This window comes from Tiliqua scincoides, chromosome 2 (genome assembly GCF_035046505.1).
Source record: "Tiliqua scincoides isolate rTilSci1 chromosome 2, rTilSci1.hap2, whole genome shotgun sequence".
NCBI classification, from domain to species: domain Eukaryota; kingdom Metazoa; phylum Chordata; class Lepidosauria; order Squamata; family Scincidae; genus Tiliqua; species Tiliqua scincoides.
Genome location: NC_089822.1, coordinates 135424200 through 135437969, shown reverse-complemented (window position 1 = coordinate 135437969; position 13770 = coordinate 135424200). Strand labels below are relative to the sequence as shown.

The following is a 13770-nucleotide window of genomic DNA, read 5'->3' as shown; positions in this document are numbered from 1 at the left end:
CTCCTGTGCTTCTAACGGCTGCTCCCTGTCGCAAATCTCAGTAGAAATAACTTGTCCTGCTGACCAAGTAAAGTACTTTTTTTTTCTTCTAGTCTATTAGCTCATGGTTTTTGTTGTTTACCATACATATTACATTTTCTCTGACACAACTGGTGGTATGAAACTGCTGGGTGAAAGCAGCTGTTTCTCTTTACAGAACGACACAAAACAGTTGTTAGGAGGAAAAGTCTCTCCAACACATTGCCTAAACCTGAAGCAAGAGCCGGATACCCAGCAATGCATTTGCAGAGCTGAGTCATGTTTTATAAGCGATGGCACCTGCGAATGCACTTTTTAATATCTGTGGGCAGTAAATGCACAAACCAATTGGCAAAGAGTAATTGGCCGATACTTTCAGAGTAGGATCAAGGCAGTCTATGGAGGGTTGACCTTTGGGGCAGCTTGTCTAGGTAGAGAAGCAGACCCTCTGACAGCTGAAATGGCTGCATCGAGAATGTGTTTCATTCCAAAGGAAAGAGCTGGACACAAATGAGTGGATTTGGATGAATGTAGGAAGGAATTTTCTGCACAGAAGTCAAGAAAGGGTCAGGAAGAAGAGTCAAAAGCAGACGCCTGGTGTTAAAAATCTCTAAGAGGTCTGGTTCTACCAGCAGGCAGGGTGAGATGGCCTGCCCTAGACAACAGATTTTAAGGTACTGTTAAAGGGCAGCAAGCTGAAAATTATTCTGTTACTATAAAAATTCACTGCTACAGGAGGGAGGGAGCAGGAATTATCAACTGGTTTTTTTTCCCCCTCACCAAAATGTCTTGGGCCATGTCTGGTATCTAATTATAGGATTTTATAGCCTAGTTGCCGATGACCGGCTCTAGCTCCTGGTATGAAACAAAAAATGGGAAGGTTAGTTATTTGAATGTTAGCTGTTCCTGTCTCTGACATGCTAGGTTGTATCATGCCACCCTAACCTCTTTCCTTTGCAAGGAGCAGAGGAAGGTAAACAAGAGAAACAACAACAGAAGCCTAGCAGCTTAGGAAACCCTTCGTAAAGATGGGGCTTAGCTTCTGGGGGGCTGAATTCTGCTAGTCATTCTAAACAGTAGTACTCAGTTGAACGTCTATGGACACTTTATCTAGTGCATCATCTACAATCAATATTCAGCTTGGCTAATATAAAGTTGACCGTATTCCTCTTTACTTCTGCTCTCTGTTTCAGATAGGACCTGAGTATACTGATTGGCAGTAGAGACAAGTCTGAGTAACTGTTGACTTTATATTTTCAAAACAAAATTATTATAGTTATTGGTGCTCCTTTCTCCCAGTAGTCCTTGGTGCAATCTGAAATCTGTTTTGTGCTGGAATGCCAGGCACACTAATTGTGGACCAACCCTCACTGAACACAGAAGCAACAACCACTGTGCTCAGTGGGGCTAGATAATGTATATAGGGTTGCAGATTAATTGCATTAGAAGTGAGAAAGCATGCACAGGATTGAACTGCATAACGCTTCTCTTATCTCAAGACTGTCCCAAACTGCAGATTCATAGATGAGCTTCTTCCTCATGCCCAGCTTCATCTTTCCCCACCTTGTTGCTTTTCTTAACATCCAGTCTGAAGGAGAGTTCTGGGGAACTTTAAAAAGCTTGCTCAATACTTTGTAACACTTTTGGGTGGTCCTCATAAGGTATTTGGTTGCCAATTCAACCAGAAGCAAACCGACACCCAGGCATTTCAACAATGATTTTCTGCCCCCCTCCGCTCAAATATCCCCATCACTGGCACTGGAACTGATGCAAGGGCCACTCACCACAGAGAAGTCATCAGGCCCACAGTCATCCCCACGGAACGTACAGGTCAGCATCATGTCCTCCAGTTGATGGCCGTTGCGGTCATAAAAGCTATAGAGGTTGAGGGGCTCCTCGGGAACCTCAAGGCCAGGTGGGACCAGAGGGAAACCTGCTTCCAAGTAGGCACCAACATCATAACCCACCAGCGGGGAAATGTAGGACAGGTCTTCGTAAGTGAGCTGAGACCCCCGGATGCCATTGATATTGCAGAAGGTGATGGCAGGGAAAGGCATCTGGGAACTCTCCTGCTCATCCAGCAGTGTGACATGGTGATACTCCAGGTAGTAGAAGATTCGTCCAGCCACTTGGTACAGGAAAATAGACAGTGAGAGCAGGAATGCACCTGCCCAGAGAGCTTGGCGCACCCCAAACCCACCCTCTACAAAGATATGGTTGGCCCCGTGCAAGGTACAGCTGCTGGCAAAGGCCACCAGATCTTGAGCACCATCTTCCTCAACTTCCTGTTCTTCATCTTCATAATCTTCCTCCAGGTCTTCTGATTCTTGCTGGTCATGGAGGGCTTTCTCACCGTTGCTGTCGGTTGTACATTTGACCATGTGTTTCTTGTTGCTCGAAGAGAAGGAGATGGTGCAGAATATTTGGATGGGCATCTTGTGCCACCAGGGTCCCTTTGGTTAGCCTCCCCCACCCAGCCGGCTACTGGTGGGACTCAAGAAAAACTTCTTTTTGTTGGAGATTAGAGATGGAGAGTCAGGAGGAGATGAGGAAAAAAGATGGAAAGAAGGCTGAAGAGAGACGATGACAGCAAAAAAAGAAGGCCAGGAAGAAAAGGTGAACCAGGAGGAAGGAAGACAAATGAGAAGGAACCTACAGGAGAAATGGGAAGGACACTGAGCAGTCTAATAAAGCAAAACAAAGAGAGTTTGGGAGATAAACAATGATGGCATATGGCAATTACATGATGAGCTGGTCAGTTGGCTGTCCTAAGCAGCTCCTGGGTCCCCAAATCCAGCATCCAGAATCAAATGGCTCCCTTGCTTCAAAACCTTCAGTTCTCACTCACGGTTTCCAAGTTGGAAGTTCCTGTCTGCTCACTCCCAAGTGGGCTGTTGTGTGTATGAAAGAGAGAGCGAGAGGGAGAGTATATACACTGCCTACAGCAGCACAGAAGTCAGACCCAGACGCCTAGGACAGGGTCTGCTTAATTATTCATCAGCTTCCTTGGTATCTGCGTTGGGGTGGGAGGTGCAGAGGGAAGGACAAGCGGTTGTCCTCCTCCCCCGTGCCCACAGAAGCCAGGCCGGTGCCAGATCATTTCCTTCAGCCAGCATGTGGCTGCCTGTTCCAGCCCCTCGCAGCTGTTCCTCTACACTGTGTGTCTAGAAAGGGAGGATAAAGGAGTCTCGGCTGCTAAACAAAACTGGCCTTCAGGTTTCTAAACCAAACAGCATGCAGATCTCACAACCCCCCTGTTCTGGGTGTTAAAAAGAGACCATGTCACATGGCCCCTGAGATCCCAATGATTCTATGTCTTGAATGTACGCCCAACTAATGTGAGGTGAGCATACTGCAAATGATCTCATGTCCACACAGTGCCCAAGAGAGAAAATGGGGTTTCACAAATTTCAAGCTGCACAGAAATCTAGTATTTATAACATGTATATGGGCCAGTACTCAAAGCAGACTATATGGGTTCTCAGGTGGTTGCCCATCCAGATAGAGCCGAAACCGAGACTTGCTTAGTTTAATCATCTGCTGACCTATGGTGATCATGATGATGATGATGACCTAGCTTTAATGTAGACACTCTGGCTTGTCAATGCTATCTTTACCAGTGCTTGCCCCCCTGAGGTGGCACACCAAATGCTGCCCCCTTGCCCAAGGATGTGCCAGCTATTGTGAAGATATTTTCTTCCATCATATAACAATTTGTCCTGGGATAACCTGGTTCTGGCTGCTTCCACATGAATGTGTTTGTATGTGACTGGCATTCTGGGTGCCATTCTGCATGGTCTGGTGTACAAATGCTGCAAAGTGTGGTGGCAGAACAGACTATACCACTGTAAGTTTACTGTTTTTGAATGCTCTCTACTATTAAAACTTCCCTACAAATATTTAAAAAAAGCACATTGGGAGAAAATGATTAGCCCAATCTGTCTGTTTATGTAGGGGAGCAACTTGCAGACGTGATTCCCCACCTGCAGTCTGAAATGGTACAGTCCATTATACCACCACTGCACTATACCATCTCAACCAGGTCCCAGTCAGAGCGCTGATCACGGGCAGGCCACACAGACTAGCAGGAGAAGCACAGGAGAAAGTGCTGCTACTGTGGCCCACTGGGTGGTGGGACTCTTTTAACCCCTGTATCAGGAAACAGCACTAACCTTAATGGGGGGGGGGTTGTGCTTCCTTCCTTGGCCAATTGGGGCAATAAGTAGAAACATCTACCATCATGACACTCACTTTTCTTCCTGCCCAAACCAGTGGATGACCACAGAGGGTAGGGGACATTTCATTGCAGGTCCTAAAACTTTACTGTGACCAAGACTACCACCAATAAAAACAACTGCAGCAGCAGGAACAACAATAAGTTAATAAATGCTCAGTGACAGGCCTGTTCCAATTATCTGGTGGGCAGACGGGTCCCACCATAAGGCTGCATTTGGATGTAGTTTATGGTCAGAAACTGTTGAATGTCGTCCCACATAAGCCATCACTCAGAAGTGGCTGGGTGGTCTCTTCCAAGATGGCGCATCTGCTCAAGAATTTCTGAATGTAGCGTATGACTGGTGGCATTCTGGAGCCATCAGAATGTTGCATTGGAGGTGAGAGAGGACCTAGGAGGAGAGCAACTTAAGACTTTTCGCCTTATTTGGCAGCCTTGCCTAGTGTACCTTCTGAAAGGGACACGATGACACTGTCCATCAGTTCTTGCCCTAAAGCAGTATGGAGACTGCTGATTGCGGCTCCATTATTATCTAGCACTGGCAGAGAATTAATGAATTTGCCTCTGACTCCCAGCTAGACAAATACTAACCCAGCAAAAGGACAGCATGCCTCTTTGTCAATAGGGCTATTTTAGCACCGCCAGCTCCTTTTCTAAGCAAAGTGCTGTGTTTTTAACTGAAACAGTGGCCTGAGTCAACTGGTACGGCTTTATCTATCATGAAACTACAGTTAGAGGAAAATCGGTACCTGTTCAATTTCAAGCAATCATGCAGATGTTAAAGAAGAGAACCGGGTGTTGAGAAAAGAGATGGCAACATTAACCCTCTGAATGACAAGTCTAGAAAACAGCTCACTGAAAGGACTGGGTTAGGCGTTGTGAATGCACCAGGGAAAATAGCTTGGCTTGCTCCTGTGCCTTGAGCAGTAGCTTCATTTTCAGAGGTCAACTGCTGATATTTTTCATAGCATGGAGACTGGTGCTATCCCATGCAAATATCTGCAGAGCCAGCTGCTGTTACAGGCACAGGAGCAGCAACTGGTAAGAAAATTGGCAACCATAGCTCAACAGGGTCAGCAGAAAGACACTAGAAAGGGCAGGTAGATACAATTTGAATTGACAGCTCAGCATTTCAGAAACAAAGGACAGCATTCCAGGTGTGTTTATGAAGTCTGGATGGCTTGTTTTAAAGTATGGGATATCAATTAGATGGAGCTGCTGTGGAATAAGTAACAACAATCACTGAAAATAAGAAATACAGTATCCCTTAAAAGAAAGAGTTGCTAGGGACTCTGCTAGGAGTTGCTGGTGTGGAAGTGGGAGTTGGGCAAGTTGGCAGAACAAAGTTGTAGGCTGCAGATACTGTAACTTTACTAATGAAGAACTCTCCACTCCTTCCCGGCTCCTGCTTGGCTCTAGAGCTTCCTTTCCTCCTACACCCTGTGGTTTCTTTTTCTTGCACTTGGCCACCCATTAGCAGTGGCCACAAAGTAGTTTCCAGCAGCTGGGTCACTGCTCCCCAACCCAAGGAGGGATGGAAATATACAAACCAGGCAGCACTTTTGGGCCTGGGGGAAGCAGTTGGAAATTGACTCTCTGGCCAGCACAGGCTGAACTCATTGCATCTTTTGGGTTTAACTGTTTGTGAGCCACAGTCCCACTGTGGCTCTTGATCCCCACCTGCTGGCTGCTGGACACACATACCTGAAGGATTTTCTGAGGGTGTTGATTTTGGGAAAACCACCAATGCCTCTTGTGGGTCATAGCTTAGTGGTGGAGGACATGCTTGTGCACAGAATATCCATTGTTACGCCTCTAGTTGATAAAAGGGCCTCTGGTAGTACAGCTTGGGGAGATGCCTGCCTGAGACTCTAAAGAGCCTCTGCCAGACAGAACACATTGGCTGGACAGAGCAAAGACAAGGGGTATTCGCTATGCTCATTCAGAACTTTCAGAGCTCATTCAAAGTTTCTTTTTAACTGAAACTCTGGAACAAAACATAAAATATATCCACTGGTGGGAAAGCAACTTAGGACCCAATCCTACTGGCTGCGGGCCCGGCATATTGCTGGCGCCACCAATGCCACCAACCCGGGCTCTGACCCAAAAAGCACTTTTGTGCCAGCGCCCAAAGATAGACACTGAGAGCTTCCAGCACTGAGTACAACTGGCAGCAGGGTTTTCCAGGGTGGGGGAGAGTGGAAAGGGGGGCAGAACAGGGCAGGGGAGGGCGGGGGGAGGGGAGCAGGGTGGAGATGGCAACATACTTTGTCGCTGTATCCGAACCTCTCTCCTGGGTGGGAAACCCATTATGGGTCTCCTCGATTCTGTGCCTGCTCAATAGCGGCACAGATACAAGGAGATCCATTGGGGCCACTTGGGTGTTACACGGGGTAAGGGAATGCTTACTAACTTACCCTAAGGAGACCTGGAACTGCTTCCCTGGTCCCACAGGATACAGCAGTCACTATTTTGGTGCTGCTGTAACCCTGGGTGCTAGGGAAGGATAAGACTGGGCTGCCTGTCCCTAGAGAAAATCAGCAGTTTCCAAACCTTACATTTGAAAGACCAAATGGTAGCCTATTTTAACTCTGTTTAGGATCAACTAATTGCTTCCTTTTCCGCAATGCTTCATCTGAAAGTACAAGAAGATGCCAGAGATAAGCTTGCCTGGAATGTAGACTGATCTGGAAACAAAACACCCTAATCCACACTATGTTGTGCAAAGACAAGTTCAGTGGCGAATGAGAGAGGTTTTCTGCTCATGAGCTCAACTACTTGGCTCTCCACCCAGCTTGCAGGTGTAGGTGGAAAACAGGTTCCAGTGAATGCCAAAACAGCTAATAATAGTAGTCCGTCTGTTGGAAAACAGATCCTGGGGCTGAGCCTGACTTTGATGAAGCTCTCCTGCTGACATCAAACCCCTTTATCACTGCAGGAAAGCAGGGAGATGACAGGAAGCCCAAAGAAGAAGTGTGTCCTCGTTTTGCATGTGTAGCACAGAGCACTGGTCTTAAGTTGATGGGCTGAACCTGTGTGAGCCACCATTGGAACAAGCCTGACTTAGGATGGGTTGGTCGCACCACCATTTTCTTAGGTTGGTTAGTGGGTTGGTTTCCTTTTTTAGAGCATGAAAGAAAAAGAGAGAAACCAGACAGGAAGGATGAGCACAGCACGTGCATTAAAAAACACAACTGGGGTGCATGTTATCGTCTGGAGGTTCTAGGTTTAGAAAGAGGGGCTTGAAAGGGGCAAAATGCTTGTGGACACTGAATTTAGAGGGGCAACTATGGAAGACTTTGGATCCTTCCCTTTACCAATGTCAGCAGGCTGTTGAAGCTCTTTAAATCAAAGCACTGAAGGTGTTTTAAAGGCCAGCTCAAAGACACCCATAGAATTGGCATGAGTTGAGAAGCTCCATTCCAAAGTTTCCTCCCCTGACAGTTAGAGCTGGTGTCTGATTGTGAGCCTACAATAAGGAAATGCCTGGCAAACATTGTTTTCTTTTTCTTCTTTCATGTTTCCATTGTCTGCTGGCTTCAAAGAGTGACTGATGATCATCAATCTCCTTTGCCCAAAGGAGGGAAAGCCAAGGATTTGAGACCGTAGATGATCTCCTTAAACCTCTCTTGAAGAAACACAATAGATCAAGTATCTTCAATGTCTTGCAGCAGGATGGGTTGTTCAGACCCAGAGACATCGCAAGAGCACTGCCTGATTGTTCCACATCCCTTTGAAACGAGCACAACAGATGTCTCTGTGCTTCTCCAGCAAGGGTCACTGTACTCTGGATGAATGAATTCCATGCCCAGGGGTTATTAGGAAAGGGACTGAAAATGAAACCACCGGTATTGTAATGCCCTTGTACAAATCTATGTTTCCACACTTACAGTGCAATCCTATGCATGCCTACTCAGAGGTAAGCCCTATTAATATCTGAGGAAGTTACTCCCAAGGAAGTATATAGAGGATTTCAGCTTTAGAATACTGTGTATAGTTCTGGTCGCCCCATTTCACAAAGGGCCTTGGAGAGCTGGGAAAGGTGCAGAAAAGGACAACTGAAATGACAAGATGCCTGGAGTACCTTCCTTACAATCAGTGCCAGCGCCAGACTGCTGGAGACCCTGGTGCAAAACTCTGCACTGACTCCCTGTGATACCCCTTCCTGTCCCCTGATGGTGCACTAGACACTAGCTTTGCTACTAGCCCTGAGGGTTCAGGGGCTAGCCTGACCAGATGGTCATGGGTCCTCAGACAATGGCAGACCTGGCTGGCTCCTGATCCCACCCTGTCCAAAGCTAGCGATTTATTTACTTTAAGAAAGAGACAACTGACACAATGGAGGTTACTACAATTTGAAGCAATGTGAACGTAGTGGAGAGTTCAAAGTTTTTCTCCATCTGCCATTATAATGGAGGCCGGGATCCCATGCTGCAATTTGACTGGCAGCAGAGTCAGGACAGACAGGAGAAAGCACGTCTTCACAAATGCACAGGATGCTTACGTGCAGCTTAAAGTATGGAAATCAGCAGGGTGAGGCTTATTTTGGCCTGGAGGTAAACATCATTACTTAATGTCTGTGGATCATGTTTGCAGATTAAAGGGATGGTTCAAAAAGTTGGCAACCACAACTCTAGTGCTACAGAATCTGCAGCAGCAGAAGTGAAATGAGCAGTCAGCCAGGGCTGGTCATGGAGTAACCTTCGGCAGAATCCTAACTTGAATCGTAGAGACTCAGAGTCACATGTTTCTGAGAAGCATCTTCCTCCAAATCTTTCAGCTGAGGTTGGCACAAAGATTGTGGTGATGAGTCCCCAAGATTCAAAGTGGTTCTTTATTATTTTCTCCTGGTTTTTAAAGAGGAGAAAGCCCAAACATGGCTACTATGTTGTACCTTCTAAACTAACCAAACCCGAATAAGGAAGAGATAATACTGGTGGGGAATGCCAGGGCTCTCTGGAAGGATTCATGTTTCCTGTGACAGGAGGAGGAGTAGTTTCCCCATCTGAACAGGTTCAGAGCCTTGGGGTGCCCCTGAACCCAACTTTACTCCTTGGTAAGCAAGAAGTGACAGTGGCAGTGGTGGGCTTTTACAAGCTGTACTTGTTTGGTGGGCTCTTGCCTCTTCATCAGCTAGAGTTGTCTCACCTTCCTTTTTCATACTTTTGTACTCCCTAGGATTGATTGCTGTAATGCACTTGATGCAGGGCTGACCTTGAAGACCATTCAGAAGAATCTTTCCAGTAATGCAGCATGCCACTGCTCACCTCCTGATGCAAAGTGAAAGATGAGAACATATCCCATCAGCTTGGGGGCAACTGTAGCGATTACCTGTTAGGATCAAGGTGCTGGTGCTTACTTTTAAAACCCAAGCAGGCCCTACAAACTTTGTGGATGAGATCATCTCACGCTGCTTAAGCTCTGAAGGCTAGTTCCTTTTCTTCTTCACTGTTGCAAAGTTAGAACATGAGCTGCAGAGAACAGAGCCTTTGCTGAGATTGCCCAAGGATGGGAAATGACCTGGGGGCAGGGGACGATGTTTGCTCTACATTGCATTTCCCAGGGAAGCAATGCCTATTTCGAAAGACATATGACTGATGAACAGCCCAATCCTATCCAACTTTCCAGCACTGGTGTAGTATGATGCAGTCCCAATGTAAGGGAAAAAATATTCCCATACCTTGAGAATTCCTCTATGACTGCCACCACCACCACAGGATGCGGTGCGTGCCCCACTGGCTCAGCTGCAGACTTTAGCAAAGATTTTGAATGACAGACTTTCCAAAATAGCCCCTAAGTTGATTACGAGGACCCAGACTAGTGCTGTCCCAGGGAGGAAGATGACTGATTCCTTAGTTCTGGTTAGAGAGATTTTTCAGATGGTGGAGAAGGGAGAGTGGAAAGGGATACTTCAACAAATGGACCTTTGACAGAATAAACAGAAAGTATCTCTGGCAAACGCTGATGGCAAAGGGTGTCCCAGAGGTTTTCATAAACTATATAAAAACTCTGTATGAGCAGGCATCGCATATGCCTCAGGTAAATGGATGGAAGGGAAAAATCATACCCATAGAATCAGGGATATGCCAAGGATGTCCACTGAGCCCGCTCCTCTATGTTTTGGAGTTAGATCCGTTGCTGGCCATTTTCCAGGCAGAGCCGAGAATAAAGGGAATCGCCATGGGTGGGGCAGGGAATAGCGCAGAGGCTGGGAATGCCATAAAAATGGTAGCCCACACGACTCTCTGGGAAGGAGTCGGCAGGAGGTATGAGGGGACCCAAGAGGATGGGTAATGCAGAACAACGGAGGGGAGGAGACGACAGGTGGGAGGTGCCGTGGTCTACGGTAAGATTGATAAATCTGTATGTCCTTTTTGCGCTGGGCATCCAAAGGGGCAAAGAAATAAAGGAGAAAAAGTCCACCAACACGCAGTGATGGGTTCACTTTGTGGACTCCAGAGTATACGGCGTAGCAGCTTACGAAAGGGTAAGAATCAGTAGAGACAGGTGGAAAAAATGGTGGGAGTGGTTAGATGGGGTGAATCCACCTATAACGTGATGTATCTGTGTTGTAGTTACACAGTTGATGTAATGTGACTGTAGTTGAAATTGTAAAATGTGATTTCTTTGCTTCGTATTATTTATTGTAGTATGAAACTTTTTAAATAAAAATCTATATTCCCCCCCCCCCAAAAAAAAATCTATATTTCCCATTGGCTCAGCTGCATTGGCACTGGAAAATTGGATAGGGTTGGGCCCTAAGTCTTTTATGTTCTTGTGTTTTATAATTTTAACTATGACTGTCTTTGTTTTTAACTTGTATGATGTGAGTCACTTTTAGCTCTGGAAAGGTGACGTGGAAATATTTAAATGAAACCACTAGAAGCCTAATTCTAGTAGTGATATGCAGGCAGGGAAGGCAGAGCTTCATCAGGTCCAAAAAAATAAATAAAGCATAAGTACCCAACAAAGAAAAAGAAAAAGTTCCTTGCTTTTACGTACCACTCCTTTCTTCTCCAGCACAGTCAGGGCACAATCCTAACCCCTTATGTCAGTGCTTTCCAGCACTGGCGTAGCAGTGTCAATGGGACATGTGCTGCATCCTGCAGTTGGGCGTCACTCAGGGAGACCTCCTCAAAGTAAGGGAATGCTTGTTCCCTGACCTCAGAGCTGCATTGCCCTTATGACAGTGCTGGAAAGCACTGCCATAAGGGGTTAGGACTGCACCCTCAGTGAGTTAAGCAGACAACACACATACCCATCACAGTACCCAGGGAAGCAGATTGCTGTAATCATGGCTGGCTTCCAAAGGAAAAAAAAACAACAACCTGTAGGGTGACTGTGAGCCCAATCCTGAGGTGTGGGGAGAGGTGGGGAGGAGGCGTTCCGGGGAGGGTGGAGGAGGAAGGGGGGTGAGGAGGAGGTGTGCCGGGGGGAGGGAGCAGAGCAGGAAGGAGGCAGGACCGATGGAGGTTCACTCCACCGGATTCAGAGCCTCCATGTCGGGTTCACCGCCTGACATGGAGGCTCTAGATACTATGCTGACTTTTGGGTCACTGTAAAATTGAGTGGTCCCATTTTGGGGGTACTCACTTTACCTGGGGGAAGAGGACAAAAGTCCCCTTCTCCTGAGGAGTGCACTGGATGTGGCGGCAGCCATTTTTGGTGCCACCGCAGCCCCGTGTACCAGGCAGCTCAGGATTGGTTTGTGTGTCAGCAATATCTTGGGAGGCAGAAGAAGAGTTGCCTCCAGCAGGTTAGGCTGTAATCATGACAGGCAGGCTTCCATTTAAAAAAAAAAAGCAGGACGATTGGCTTCCAATCAAAAAAATGCAGGACACCTGCATCATCAAGCTCTGGGGAGGCAGCAGGAAGAATTGCCTCTGTTCTGCTAAAAAAGCCATGAAAAAAGCAGGAGAGGCAGCTTTTTGGTTGCGTCAGGTGATGTGTCGCTGAGTTCTCCCTAGCTTTGAGTGCGGGAAGAAGAGGGGAGTTTTTATTTATTTATTTATTTATTTGGGGAGAGAGAGAATGTGCATGTTACAAAAAAGGTACTGTGAGAGACTGAGCTTAACGAGGGAGGGGGAGAGTGCGTGTATTCATGTGTCTCCCTGGGCCTGGGCCTCACTCATATCACTGCATTCCAGGTGTATGGGACTGAGTGGGTAAGTGGTCACTCATGAGTGGAAAAAGAGCCCTCTGGAATTCTCTAGGTCTGGACTGCTCATGTGGGAAGAAACAGCATACCATCAATGCATCTTAACAAGGGAAAATCCTTTACTGCCGCAGCAACAAAAATGCTGCCCCTTACAAACCATTGTCCTAAATGACTGCGTAGAATTGCTGAGAGGAAAGGCTGGCCCTGCTGGTGAGACTCTTTTGGGATCTGTCTACTTCTATCACTCTCTGGCAACAAGCATTTCACTTGTTATTACGGTGATGTATTTTGGAACATAATTTAGCTTGTACCCTCCCCGCCATTCTAGTAACTGAAAGCAGACCATCAAAATGCTCTCTTGTCTCATTCCAGAATGGGAATCTCTCCTTTGCCCTCCGTTTGCCCTGCTTAGAGGAAGAAAAGGCTGCTTTCAGATCCCCTGGAATGCGTTTGTTCCAATTCCTGCCCCAGTACCTACTTTTTACAGTACAATGTGCCCTGCTGATGCATTGAGGGGAGCCTCTCCAGGGCACCTTAATGGTAAGCATTGCATTAAGCAAAAATGTGCTTCAGGAGTGGAGGGAGCCAATGCCTGGAACAGCAGCATCGTCAAGTAATTGGGGGAAGCTCTTCAGAGGCTGGGGAGGGCATTGCTGTAATGAGAATACTCCATCACAGCCAGGCCAGTAACCTGACACATGGCTCAGCTCACACCACAGCAATGGAGAATTACTGCTTGCTTTCAGTATTCAGTGTCTGGGCAGAGGAGGCCGGTTTAGAAGACGACAGCATGGAGACGGATTTCACGTTCTCTCTTGGCTAACCACTGTTCAAATACTAGTCAGTAGATTTTGTTTCCTGTTCAACTAAACCCACCTTTCTGTTGTTGTATCTATCACTGTTTAAGCTGTCCACAGCGGACAGGATGAGCAGTTGCTCCTTCTCTGGTAGAGGTAAGAACATAAGAAAAGCCCTGCTGGATAAGGCCATAGGTCCATCTAGTGCAGCTTCCTGTATCTCACAGTGGCCCACCAAATGCCTCAGGGAGCACACAAGACAATAAGAGACCTGCATCCTGGTGCCTTCCATTGCATCTGACATTCTGAGCGTTTGTTTCTGGTGAGTGAGATAGGATTACAGCCTAAGGCTACAATCCTATCCCCACTTTCATGGGAATAAACTTTGTTGACTATATTGGGACTTACTTCTGAGTAGACATGCATAGGATTGGGCTCTAAGTTTTGCTGAACACAATGGGGCTTGCTTCAGAGTAAGGAAAAGAACACTGTTTTCAAACATCTCGACTGAGAGAGGGTTGCCAGCTACTGGAAGATAACACTCAGGTGGACTGGCACCATCA

The 13770-nt window shown here is 46.8% G+C and overlaps 1 protein-coding gene across 2 annotated transcripts in view; it reads right to left on the bottom strand.

The window, feature by feature from the left end:
• ASIC1 (acid sensing ion channel subunit 1) overlaps nt 1-13770 on the bottom strand; it is a 176098-nt gene that overhangs the window by 44272 nt on the left and 118056 nt on the right. Inside the window, exon 1 of one of the 2 annotated variants that reach the window (XM_066615183.1) lies at nt 1803-2453. The exons of the other annotated variant lie outside the window; for it this stretch is intronic. Within the exon in view, the coding sequence (XP_066471280.1) occupies nt 1803-2453 (651 nt within the window). Of the gene's footprint in view, nt 1-1802; nt 2454-13770 lie in introns of those variants that run through there. 2 annotated transcript variants of the gene reach the window in all.